This window comes from Papaver somniferum, unplaced genomic scaffold, assembly GCF_003573695.1.
Source record: "Papaver somniferum cultivar HN1 unplaced genomic scaffold, ASM357369v1 unplaced-scaffold_15, whole genome shotgun sequence".
NCBI classification, from domain to species: domain Eukaryota; kingdom Viridiplantae; phylum Streptophyta; class Magnoliopsida; order Ranunculales; family Papaveraceae; genus Papaver; species Papaver somniferum.
This window is the reverse complement of record NW_020624376.1, coordinates 559,703-572,738: the sequence shown is the minus strand read 5'-3', so window position 1 is coordinate 572,738 and position 13,036 is coordinate 559,703. Positions and strand designations below refer to the sequence as shown.

The 13,036-nt window shown below is 38.1% G+C and overlaps 2 protein-coding genes across 4 annotated transcripts; one reads left to right on the top strand and one right to left on the bottom strand.

The window, feature by feature from the left end:
- The first annotated feature begins 1,749 nt into the window (after nucleotides 1-1,749).
- On the top strand, nucleotides 1,750-4,919 carry LOC113335680. Of its 3 annotated transcripts, XM_026581697.1 has the most exons (5): nucleotides 1,750-1,852; nucleotides 2,087-2,329; nucleotides 2,420-2,623; nucleotides 2,708-2,797; nucleotides 2,880-4,919. In XM_026581697.1, exon 5 carries the CDS (start codon nucleotides 3,309-3,311, stop codon nucleotides 4,707-4,709), a length of 1,401 nt encoding a protein of 466 aa, XP_026437482.1. In that variant the 5' UTR covers nucleotides 1,750-1,852; nucleotides 2,087-2,329; nucleotides 2,420-2,623; nucleotides 2,708-2,797; nucleotides 2,880-3,308; the 3' UTR covers nucleotides 4,710-4,919. The 3 variants fall into 3 exon arrangements, with proteins under 3 accessions (XP_026437482.1, XP_026437483.1, XP_026437480.1); XM_026581698.1 differs by lacking the exon at nucleotides 1,750-1,852 and having other exon boundaries at nucleotides 1,876-2,329; nucleotides 3,065-4,919; XM_026581695.1 differs by lacking the exon at nucleotides 1,750-1,852 and having other exon boundaries at nucleotides 1,876-2,329.
- Nucleotides 4,920-5,053: 134 nt separating this feature from the next.
- LOC113335679 (cytochrome P450 CYP72A219-like) lies at nucleotides 5,054-7,497 on the bottom strand. Its single transcript, XM_026581694.1, has 5 exons — nucleotides 7,113-7,497; nucleotides 6,597-6,826; nucleotides 6,145-6,392; nucleotides 5,688-6,054; nucleotides 5,054-5,591 (listed from the first exon to the last, which is right to left on the bottom strand). Exons 1-5 carry the CDS (start codon nucleotides 7,387-7,389, stop codon nucleotides 5,166-5,168), a joined length of 1,548 nt encoding a protein of 515 aa, XP_026437479.1. The 5' UTR covers nucleotides 7,390-7,497; the 3' UTR covers nucleotides 5,054-5,165.
- Nucleotides 7,498-13,036: the final 5,539 nt, after the last annotated feature.

Here is a 13,036-nt window from a genome sequence, read left to right as displayed (position 1 = left end):
CCCATCCAGTGATGCCAACAATCAGTTGTGTTCGCGGCCTTTTATCCCTCCGCCGATATGGCTTATGGTTACAAGACCACGGCCTAAGTGGGGTTTCTTGATGACCGAGTGTATCAGAGTCAGGACTTGTCAAGAATGGCTAGGTACGCTCCAGACGCTCCAGGCACCCTTGACTCAACCGTGTACCGCGGCGCCTTGATTGATTTTCTACACTCCTTAGGAGAGAGCTTAGTACATTCGTCTTTCTACTAAGGACACTCGGCTGGATATGCTTTGTTTCGCCCCGATTCTCCATGACTCAGGTTCCAGGGAGGGTATGGCTTTCTCCCGAGCCATGCATTACTAGGTTTTCCCCAATTATAACTCGTGTTAGGTCTTATTGTTGCCTTTCGCATTTACGCGAACTAGGGTGCACGTCAAAAATGGATGCCTAGCGTCCCTAGGTAGAGGTTTTAATTTTTTCTGCCTCATATTAAGGTCTTATTTATAAGGTCTTATTGTTTCCTCGTTCTTCTACTTGTATTTTTGTTAATGAAATATTCATTTTTTCGCATAAAATTTTTTTATCATTTTTATTCTTCTTTCTAATTCATATAGTTTCCATTCTCGACGAATACATATCATTTTCTTCATTCTTCCGCATGTTCTATGGATAATATTTCTTCAGATATATATTCGGTTCCATGGATGGTCAAGTTTACGGCCCGTGTTCTTCCCCTCGGGATCCATCATCTCATATGCTCCATTTCCAACTATCCTCTTTATTATGTAAGGTCCATCCCATTTCTTCTCCAACTTTACATCTCCTCCTCTCTGATAGTGCGATATTTCTCTCAATATTAACTCCCCAGGCTGGAATTCTCTTTCTTTTACGCGCTTGTTATATTCTCAGGCTAGCCTTTTATGATAGTTCTCCATATGTTGTAGAGAAACTTCTCTATTTTCTTCTAAGTCATGAAGCTTTGTTAACATTAAATATGTATTTAAGTTCATGTCCCATGCTTCTTTCTTTTGGTATGATGACCTCAGTTGGCAGCACCGCCTCTATACCATATGTTAGACAGAAAGGTGACATTTTTGTAGATTCTCTTCGCGTTGTTCTATACGCCCACACTGCATTATGCACTTTTTCACACCAGCCTTTGTTGTGCCCTTCCAACTTCTTCTTCAATATATCCACAATTGTTTTATTAGTTTCCTCTGCCTGCCCATTGCTTTGAGGATATAAAGGAGTTGAATTTCTACTTTGGATCTTGAATTCATTGAGTAGCATCTCGATGTTTTCAGAAGTCAACAAAAAACCAGCCCTATCGTCACATCATCATCTCTTAAATTTTTCATGTCAAAGTTAGAACTAAAAAACTTATTTATTTTTTTACAGGAGATATGTCATATCCAATAACTCTAATACCAAGACACAATAGAGAGAATGTCCCACAATTTCCACGCGTATATCCGAGGTCGTGGATATAAATCCTGAGCAAAATCTCGTAAGACACAATGATAGGATATACTTTTAATTTTTTACCATCCCAATGTTGGATGAGCTTCTTCTCGGCAATCAGATCCCCTTATGGAATTTTATTCTGGTATACTCCATGATAGGTGTAAAACATTTACTTCAATTTTTTTACCTTAAATTGTGGCCATAAAAATAAAATTTTCTTTCTAATTTCTTCTTAACAAATACCATTTTCCTCCTCGTCTCAAGCTCTAATTTTTTTTCTTTTCACTTTCACTTTCACTTTCACTTCAGTCTCACCAAATTGAAGTTTTCCAGAGTTGTTCAGCTGGATCAAAGTGTTTGACCGTACTCTATAATATCCACAGCGTCTCCCTCAAAGCTGCATAGGTAAAAAATACTTATCCCTCCGTCCCTGATTTCAGCATTTCTCTCTGTTTCTTAAACAAATTTGGGGGTTTTTCAAAAATTTCCAAAAATTAAGCTAGGGTTTGTTTGGTGATTCAATTTTCCATATGTAAAATGTTAGATAGATAGTCATAGTGTTCTTCACTGTGCTTGGTCACCTTGTCTTGTCCATTTTAGGTCATTTGTGCTAGCAATTGATTATGTGTATGGTGGTAGGATGGGGGACATCGAGCTAGAAAAGGTAGAGGACCAACAACCTTGAAATTTCTGGATACTCTAAAGCCAGGACAGAAATTTCAAGTTGAATCCTGGCGTAATTCACCTGTCAGGCGAAACTCTAATTACATGATTATCTACATTAGCCACCTAGCTAAAGATGGCAACAAATTACCATTGTCAGTATCAAATTGGAGTCATATGCCTGCTGTGGTCGTTGAGAAAGCTAGGCTGGAAGTAAAGGTATACCAATATTTTGTAAACATTGCTTAGCTTTTGAGTGTTTGCGGAATTATTATTAGTTAATGACTGTAATGTTTGCTGTGTTGTCAGAAAGTATTTGATGGCCCGGATAATCTGGATGACTGGATTAGAGCTAAGCTGCACGATAGGTGGAAACATCACAAACATTTGGTAAAGAAAGAAGGATTCTATAAGTACACTACTCAAGAAGAACGTCTTGCTCATCGACCCAACGATGTTGTTGAGAGCCAGTGGGTGGAATTGGTTGAGTATTGGCAAAATCCAAAGACAGAAGTAAGCTTTAAAATACCTAAGCATTCTTGAAAGCTTGTATGTCTTAATGGAAATGGTAACATATATTGTATTCATTTGTTATAGGCAAAATCTGCTGCGTACAAAGAAAATGGGTCTAAACAAACAGCTCAAAAAAGTACCGGTGCTAGACCACATGTGAAATACGCAGCAGAGGTAAGTTTCATGTGTAGATCGACATTTGGTAAGGTTTTTGTATGTTACATATGCAACTAAAAACATGAACGCTCGCTTACAGTTAGCAGCTAAGCTTAAAAGAGCCCCTACAGCTAAGGAGATATACAATGCTATATCCATGGACAATTCGGATGACCCCTTTGGTGACACGATTTATTTGTGGATCTGTTTTTCTCGTTTTTCATTTTCAAATTATGAATATTTTACATCTCACTTCACTTGATTACAAAAATGATATATTTGTAGAAGCAAATGGAGGGCTTAGAAAGCAAGCCAAGCCAACATAGCTCTAAAAGCTCTTCAAAATAATGAAGATGAGTGCGGAAGCATCTGGATCTCGGGGAAAAAAAGCAGTCCTAAGAATAAACCATTGCGCCGATCAGAAAGATTGAATAAACCGGAGCACCTGCCTTTATCAAGATCTAACTCTACTCCAGCCAGTCCTGTTCCTCTGATCCAGGAATGTGTTACAGAAGATGGCGAGGATAACATGCAAGCTGAGTCAGATGAATCCATTGAAGGTTTTAGGTCTGTTGGGGAGCCTGTTGAAGCTGCAAGGATGACATCCTTTGCTGAACCTGTTGAAGCTGCAAAGTTGACATCCTACCCTAAGTGTCCAACTGTCGATTCCATATTGGTATCTATTTCCCCTCCCACGGATATTTCCGCAAGTGTTTTTGGTCGAGGGAGTGATGAAGAGTTTGAGTTAGTTGCCAGCTTAAACATCGAAACAGAGTATGCAATGTTGTATAAGAAGATCATGGAAGCTAGGTCGGATGAATCCCTTGAAGGTTTTGGGTCTGTTAAGGAACCTGTTGAAGCTGCAAGGATGACATCCTCTGCATCCTCTGGTGAACCTATTGAAGCTGTGAAGGCAACATCCTTTGTTGAACCTGTTGAAGCTGCTAGGCCGACAGCCTCATCATCCTCTGCTGAACATGTTCAAGCTGCAAGGCTGACATCTATTTCCTCTCCCATAGATACCTCCACAAGGGTTTCTGGTGGAGAGAGTGATGAAGAATTAGAGTTTGTTGACAACTTCCATATCCCAAAAGGGTATACAGTTTGGTGTAAGAAAACCATGAAAGCTGAGCCAGATGAATCCCTTGAAGGTTTTGGGTCTGTTGGGAAACCTGTTGAAGCTGCAAGGATGACATCCTCTGCATTCTCCGACGAACCTGTTGAAGCTGCGAAAACAACCACCTCCGCTGAACCTGTTGAAGCTGCGAAAACAACATCCTCCGCTAAGTGTCCAACTGTTGGCTCCAAATTGGTATCTACTTCCTCTCCTAAACATATCTCTGCTCCTTTTGTTAGGTCCACAAGTGTTCCTGGCCCAGGGAGTGATGAAAAATTTGAGTTTGTTGATAACTTCAAAATCCCAAAAGAATATGCAGTATTGTATAGAAAGATTTTTGGTAAGTATGGGCATATGGCGACAAAGAGAGTCATCAAGTCGAATGATACTATATTAGTGGCATGTGTTAGTAGCTTGTTGGAGATGATCTCTACAATGGAAACTACGCGGGGTGCTGCTTTAAGTGAATCTCTACCGCAAACATGGGAAGGAGACATTGAAGATGTTGAGAACTTGGGATTCAAAATTAAATGGCTTCGAAACAAGTTCGATGAAGCTAAGAACAATTGGAAGTCTTCATCTGGAATACATAATGATGTTGAAATCCATAAAAAAGAATTGGATGCGACACAGGTGAAATATGCAGGTCTTTTGGCAAGAAAAGAAGAACTTCATCAAGAAATTTCAAAGGTCATTATGGAGATAAGGGAAGCTGAAGCGAAGATTTCGTCCGAGAAAAAGACTATTCAAGAAAAGTTGGCTCCAGAAAACAATTTCTTGGATGGACCTATTTTAGGGAAGCTGCTCAGTTGAATGTAACTGAATCGAGCTGTTGTTGGTGTGAATGAGTAGCTTCTGTAGTGTAGGGGTGTCTTGTCTAACAGTCTAGCTACTTACTTTTGGCATCTCTAGGTTGACTTGTATTGGAAAGCCTATTCGGAAATAACCTTGTCCTGTAGGTCTGTATGTAATGTCCTAAATTGATTCAGAACTGGAAAGGTCTTACTAATCTTTTGAAGGCATTCTCAGTGTTAGGTTTTGCATCATTTAACTTGAAGTTTGTTTAGTTTTAGGTTGGCACATCCTAAACATGCAGGGAGGAAAAATTGGAACAGCAACAGAGTCTTGCGTTCTCCTTCACGTTATATACCGGGATATTTTGCCAATTTAGTTTACCAAAGAGAATTCCCATAAAAAACTTGCAAAATACATCTAAAGTATTATTACAAACTCATATTTCAGGTGCAGCATCATCACATTATCTGTAGCTTAAAGTTTGTGTAGTATGATTTGAGCTCCATGTTGCGGTGCAAGATTCATAACCACACAAGGAGCATGAGTATATGAAGGCGAGAGCTGGAAAGAGAAGTGCTGCAGGATCATAGTCAAAGCCATTTTAGCTTCAATCAGAGCAAAGCTTTGGCCTATACAGACCTTAGGACCCCTTGAGAAAGGAAAGTACGCGAGTTTATCTTTGGGTGCGTTTAAAACTCCTTCAGCAAATCTTTCTGGCTTGAATTCCTCTGAATCATCACCCCAATATTCAGGATCATGGTGCGCTAGAATAAGTGGTACTGTAAGAATGACCCCTGCTGGTATGGAAAGATTTCCTAGTTTTGTTTTCTTGCTAGTATATCGATGTAATTCGGGTCCTGGTGGATACAACCTCAAGACTTCATAGAATACCATTTCCACCTGCCGAAATGAAAATAGCAGTGAGTGCCATAATTATTGCAAATCACCATTAGAATGCAGAAAACTAACAAATATGGTTGGATATAGAGTACTGACAATTTTGAGACGATTTATTGCATTGAAATCAGGCACACTTTCCCCACAAATTTGCTCAATTTCTTCTCTTGCCTTTTCTTGCCAATTCGGGTGCATAGCTAAGACGATCATGGTAAATGTGAGTAACGACCTAGTTGTTTCTTGTCCAGCAATGTAGAACACCTTGCACTCCTCTATAACTTCTTCAATTGTCAACCTATTACTGCTTTCCGTGTTGTTAGATTGCAGTAGCAAACCTAGCAAGTCATTGCTGCTTGACGGATCGGTTTTCATCAGTTCTTCTCTTTTTCTGATGAATCCTCTTAATATGCCATTAATTTCCTTGACTACTTGCTTTCTCCTCAGGTTCTTCTTTGTGGGTATGAATCTGCACAAACGAACAGAAATCCGGAGCTTGTTAGGAAATTTTATAAATTGGACTAATCTCATGAGGATGTGGTGAAAAATGAGACTACACCTGAAACCTGGGATGTATATACTTCGAATAGCTTCAATGACTAGTGAGATTTGCTCATTCTGAAGCTCAAAGAGTCTCTTTCCTTCCTCATAGTTGCTTCCGAATGCTGTTCGTGAAATTATATCAGAAGTTAGCGTCTCCATCTCAGGCCATATATCCAATTCACAGGAACCTGTAGTAGGATCAGCCAATTTCTTCCAACGCGCGATCAACTCACTACAACTTGTCGTAAATGCGGGCATCATACCCTGAAATAGCGTAACTCAACACTTGGAATCAAGAATGTGCATCGTTTTTAACTAAGAAAATACAGAAGATAGCTGATTATGCCATGACAAGATCTTATATACCGGCCGGTGCAAATACCATACTAATGCAATGTAGGACTACTAAATGCAAATTCTATACGAGACTACACAGTCATTTATGAGCAATTGAGTACGAAATTCTACCTTCAATTTCTCGGAGTGAAAAGCAGGATTGATAATTCTTCTATGTTTGAACCATTTCTCTCCTTCCTGGCTTGTGATTCCCTTTGGTAAGTCCCAAATAAGAGGGTTATAGCTATCCATAGGTGGTTTCTGAATGTGCCCGTTCTTCTCAGTCATTACATCCTTCATCATCTCCGGATCCACTATGATCAGCCTTGGTGTAGTTCCATTCCAATTAAATGATAACTTCCCTGTAATTTACCAAATTCATATCAGTAATTCACTGATTTTACGAGAAAATATGATACATAACTACACAATTTCACTACCTAGCCTTAGCTGAATTTACCTCATGTGCAGCAAATGTCTCAATAATCATATTCAATGAACAGTAACAAAATTGATCACTTGCCATATGTTCGTATTATCCTCCATGCAAAATCATGGAAGGGGGCAATTGCCCCATATACCCATAGCTTTAGATGAATCCATCTCAATTATCTATGAAAATGAAAACTTACAAAATTGCTTACTTACCATAGGTTTGTACAGTCTTCCAAGTAAACGGGACGGCACGTGGCGCTATATGGTGATTTAGATTCATGGGTTTGGATAACGCTTCCATGGTCGCCTGCAAGAACTCTTTCATGTCTCCATAATAAAATTTGTAAGAAGATCCTTTAATTCCCTGTTGCTTCAATTGCTTCTCTAGTTTTTTTGGTTTCCACCAAAGTGAATAAAAGGCTCTCATACCATACCAAAGGATGATGATGATCACCAATGAAAACATGATGATCAAAGAACTTGCCATCATTCTTTCTTGCTGAGATGTAGCTACTGTTTGTGATATACAATCAGAAGTTATATAATTAAACAGTAGAATAATCGTAAGAAGTTGATGACTTTAAGGGGACCAATTGATGAAGGGTTCATATATAATGAACAAGTTCAAAGATATGCATTGACTAGAATTCATTTTTTTTTAGTTTGTTTGACTAGAATTGTGATTGTTGTCAAGTTTTTATTCGCTGATTGTGACCCAGATAACTCTCTGAATATTGACATTTGAAAATATATAATAAGTCTCACGACACGTGTTAGGTATGTCGACAACAAATCCATTGTTTATCATATGTACAAGACTCTGGGTATTTTGAAGAAAATATATAATAAGTCTCACGACACGTGTCATTGGGCTCCTATAAACAAAGCACTTGACTTGATACTTCATCTGTAGCTAATTCAAATAAGTGATGCTGTCTTGTTGACTGGTTTATCATTAGAAAGTCCTAAACTACCGATCATGGTGTGGAAGCGTCGGTACCGGCCCATATATGTTTCGATTCTATTATGTTCTTAAACAAATATACCCGCAAGTATTTATTGATTCACATAAACATAATACATCAAATAATTAAACCGAAACATGGCCTATCAAATAGGGGCGGAGGGAGCTGTTGTACAACATGAGTGTGCAACCAAATCGGCTGTCAAGCCAAAACTTATCCAAGAATTAAGCTTTCAAGTCTTTTTATTTTATTTTTTTTGCGTCTCCAACAGGGATGTTTTCCTATATAAATATTTCTGGCTCTGCCCATGCTATTAAAGAGTACTATTTTATTTCTTTCATAAAAAATTCAGAATCACATGAAGGCAAATAATACATGACTTTGTTGAGAGACTAAATTCTTATTCCTACCCTTGTCCAGAAGTTCAAAAGTATGACTAGGAAGTCTCATTGACAGTTACATGTTAAAATTGTATTGGTTTCATTAGCCAACGCATCGGCCATCTTTTTTTGCTCTCTTAAGAGCAACTGCAATGGACGAGTAAACCTATAATTATGATCCAGGGAGGAGACGCAACGGGACGGAGTAAAGACTAAAATCTGGACCAAAACCAAATTCCAGACCATATTTGGTCTGGGACCAAGACCAAAACTATATATAGTGGAGCGGAGGTATAATCACCGTTTGGCATCGGGCGTATATATAATCTACGCCTGTTGTGAAACGTACGTAAAGTCACCGCCCCATAAAGAGGCGTTTATATAAGTTACGCCCAGTTCAGGCGTTGATAAAATGTTCGCCCGTTGGGACGTTGATAAAGTTTACGCCCCACGTCAGGCGTTAATAAAATGAACGCCCCATTCAGACGAAGATTATACAAACGCCCCACCCCGGCGTTGATATTCTTAACGCCCCACGCCAGGCGTTGATAAAGTGTACGTCCCATTCAGGCGTTGATATAGTTAACGCCTCACGCCAGGCGTTTATATAGTTAACGCCCCAGACAGGCGGTGATATAATTAACGCCCCATGCCAGGCGGTGATATAATTAACGCCCCATCCCGGCGTTGATATAGTTAACGCCCCACGCCAGGCGTTTATATAGTTAACGCCCCAAGCTTGAGTTTAAAAAAAAAAATACTTAGACAAAATTGATTTTGAAATTTTTTTATACCGTTGGTAATTCGACCGTTGAAGAAAATGGAACGTTGAAGAAAATGGAACGTTGGATAATTTGGAACGTTGGAAAGTTTGGAAGACATTTCGGTTTTTTCGCATATATACACCTATATATACACATGAGATCCTGTGACATTTTCCCACGACTAATACTTCAAACTATCCACACCAATAAGAAGAAATATTGTTTCTGCTTTCAAATCAGTTGGAAAATTTTCACGGATTCGCTTGCAATGGCACCAAGAGTAGCACGAGGTCCAAATTTTACGACAATCGAAGATGTAACAATGTGTAAAATTCATTTATCTATATCTCAAGATTCTAGTGTTGGAGCTGATCAATCAGAGGCGACGTTGTGGACTCGTATCAAGGATGATATTGAACTTCATTTACCTAATAATCCAGAGCGGTCTTGGAGTTCTTGGCAAAAACGATATCATGGAATAAGTAAAGATGTGGCGTTATTTTCGGCAAAAGAGGCAGAAGTTGAGAGCGTGACATCTTGGATATCCGGAAAGATATGCTCACGAACATGTTCAAATTGGTACTTCCCCGAATCATAAGGAACATCAGGCCCATCACCGATACTCAGTCCAGTCAACATGAGACAATCTAGGGGGGTGAATCCCATCTCACCAAATGGGAAGTGAAAAGTGTTTGTTGTATCCCAAAACCGCTCAGCAATATAATCAACCATTGAATGGTTGGTTTCGCTACATTGTATGTCCAGTAAATTTTGCCATCCCGCTTTTTCAATAATATATTTAGCTCTAGGACAGTGTTGTGAAATAGTTTGATAGTGATGAATTACCGATGCCAAAGATCCACGATGTTGATACTTCAATTTGTGCTCCCCTGTAAATGTGATGTCCGTAGTAGCGTGCGGTTTATCATCTTGCAGTATAGGAAACCTCCCTAACCGGGGAATATCAACCTCCTTAATTGTACCAGTAGCGATTAAGTTATAATCCTCTTCGGCTACAGATTTTTGTTTCTTGTTCGTCTTCATGCGACCATTGAACCGCGATGTGAATTTGTTCAACATCTATGCACACACAAGATAGATGCAATTAGACCAACCCGCGCCATTTCTTATTTTTATTAGTCCACCACCATTTATATTCCAAATACTATAAAAATCCTTAACACAAACTATATCAATTCCAAAATCTATAATTCTACGAATACAAATTAAATCGTCACCGATGCATTTTGAAAATCCTTTCAACATTCCACAACCCAATTTAATCACTTCAAGATTCCATAAAAATCACTAAAAAATCAATTCCATACATATAAATTAGTTCTTCTACATATGTAACACACAAAATGTACATAACTACAATTTTTGGCATAACCACGTGAATTGTAAAAACACATATTAATCTATATAACCCACAAATTAAGTGTTGTACATATTTGACAAAATTTCATAAAATCTTTTAGCCTAATTCACATGAACATCAAAAATAAACCAAAAAACAACTAAAATTAATCACCTCCAAATTCAATAAAAAACAATACAAATTCAATTATTTTTAACCATATTCACATATGTACAAATCATCTCTTCTACATATATAACACACATAATCTACATAACTACCAATTTTTACAGTAGCCAAATTTTTTAAATCTATTCCACCCACAAATTAGATCTTCTATAATTATTTTAAAACTTCTTTTAACCAAATTTACATAAGCATCAAAACTGGTTTTCTTCACATACATATTATTCTCTAAAATCATAAAACACACATACCCAATTATATTTAATCAATTTCATATTCATATTTGTTCTTTAAAACCCATCTTAATATAAACTAATTTTAACAAATAAAACCCTAAATAAATTATACAACAATACGGATAAAAAAAAGGTGATTAAGAAAAAAGAAACATACCTCTTTTCTAACCGGGATTCATCAAGTATCTGGTTTTTTTTCTATTCTCTTTTCCTGCTAGTTACTGTGATGTGTTGTGTTTGTGGGCGGTAGAAACAAACAGGAGGTAAACAGGAGGTAGAAAAGAAAAGAAGAAAAGAAAAGAAAAGAAGAAGACGGAGAAGATTAGGGTAAACACCAAGTGAACACGTGTGTTATACGTGGTGGTTTCTCTTTGTCCACACGTGCTCGATACGTGTGTTAATTTGGGTCCAACACTATACGTACGCCTGACAAGGGGGCGTTGATTATACATTCGCCAGACAACGGGCGTTGATTATAAGTTCGCCCGAATGAGCCGTTGATTATAGGTCCGCCTGAATGAGGCGTTGATTATACGTCCTCCAGTGTGAGGCGTTGATTATACGTACGCCTGAGTGAGGCGTTGATTATATGTCCGCCTGAGTGAGGCGTTGATTATAAGTTCGCCCGAATGAGGCGTTGATTATATGTCCGCCTGAATGAGGCGTTGATATTCTTAACGCCTGAATGAGGCGTTGATTCACCCGTCCGCCACACCAGGCGTAGATTATATCTACGTCCCTTCTCCGAGCGTTAACTATATGAACGCCCCACAACGAGCGTATTCTTTAACAACGCCTCACAACGAGCGTAAACTATATCAACGCCTCTTCGGGACGAAGATTATATGAACGCTCCACATGCAAGCGTTCATTATACATCCGCTCGACTAAAAATACTCCACTGCCTTAACGTTACATTCCAGACTACTCTCAAATTTGATCGTTTGTTTTGGTCTTTGATCTTTGGTTATGATCGTACCATTGTGGACGCTCTAAGAGTGCCGTGAATAAGAGAAGAAAATGATATTATGATCGATGAGAAAAAAGACTACGTGGTGGAAGGAAATTTTCACTTTTGCATGACTTCCTTTTTATTGTTTTTTATTGAAGTATTAAAAGAACTAACCTGGTGAATTGTACCATATGCAAGAATTTTAACCCAATTAATGACTAGAATTTTTAAGGACAACACAAGACAAGACTGAATTGTGCTAAACAAGACCCGACGAAAGAGTATAACAGGATTGTTACTTTTTTTTCCCTAAATTATTGGGCATTATTTGGTCTTTGTCTTCTTTTTTTTTCTCAACGTACGTCTACTGTGTACACATACACCTTTAGTTTTATCTTACTCAAAGAACTTGACTTGATACTTTAACTGTCGGCCACATGAAATATCTGTACTCTGTAGATATCAATTTAAACAAGCAACGGGCATGGGCGTCAGTACCTCACAGTCACACACTTGATTGGGAGTGTGCAGATTTTCTCGACTCTGATAGTATCTGTATGGGCCGCATCAATTATTTGTACCTTGAATTCAAGCGAGTGTTGCTTGACTGAAAATAAAAATTGTGCACTTACTGATTTTGGTCTGAGTGATATTTCCAACAAAGACTGGATGAGTTTCTAGGCACTCTAGAATATACACGGACCTCTCGTGGGTTTCTATTCATTCGTTATCCATTTTGTTTACACGTTTGATTTTATTAGATGATGGAAGAGAGGAACTTTTAATGGAGGAGTAACAAAATTTGGTCTAGAGATCTAGATGTTCAAATTCAAACACTTTGAAACCTCAGAACATATTAGAATAATCAGACTACTATGACGACGTATGTCGACATTTTGCTGTCGTTTCTATGACGACATTCTGTTGTACACACTTTATTTTTCTATTTTGTTGTTATTCTTGTTTTAAGTCTTTCGGATCTTTAGTTATTTTCCTTTCCTTATTTTTTAAACACAATAGTAACCGTGTATATAAAATACACTGATCAATGAATTGAAACTTCACATTATTGTGAAATCAAACAACCTTGTCAACCATTTCTTTATGGTATACAAGAGCTAGCTTATTTTTATTTTTTTGAGAATCCTAATCATCATGACTCTAGCAGAAGATCAATCGAACCTAAACCCTCCTAAAGTTAATCCTGAAACAGATATCGTTTTAACTCCATCAAGTCCATATTATGTTCATCCTTCTGATAATCCTACATCAGTCATCTATACTCCTCTTCTTA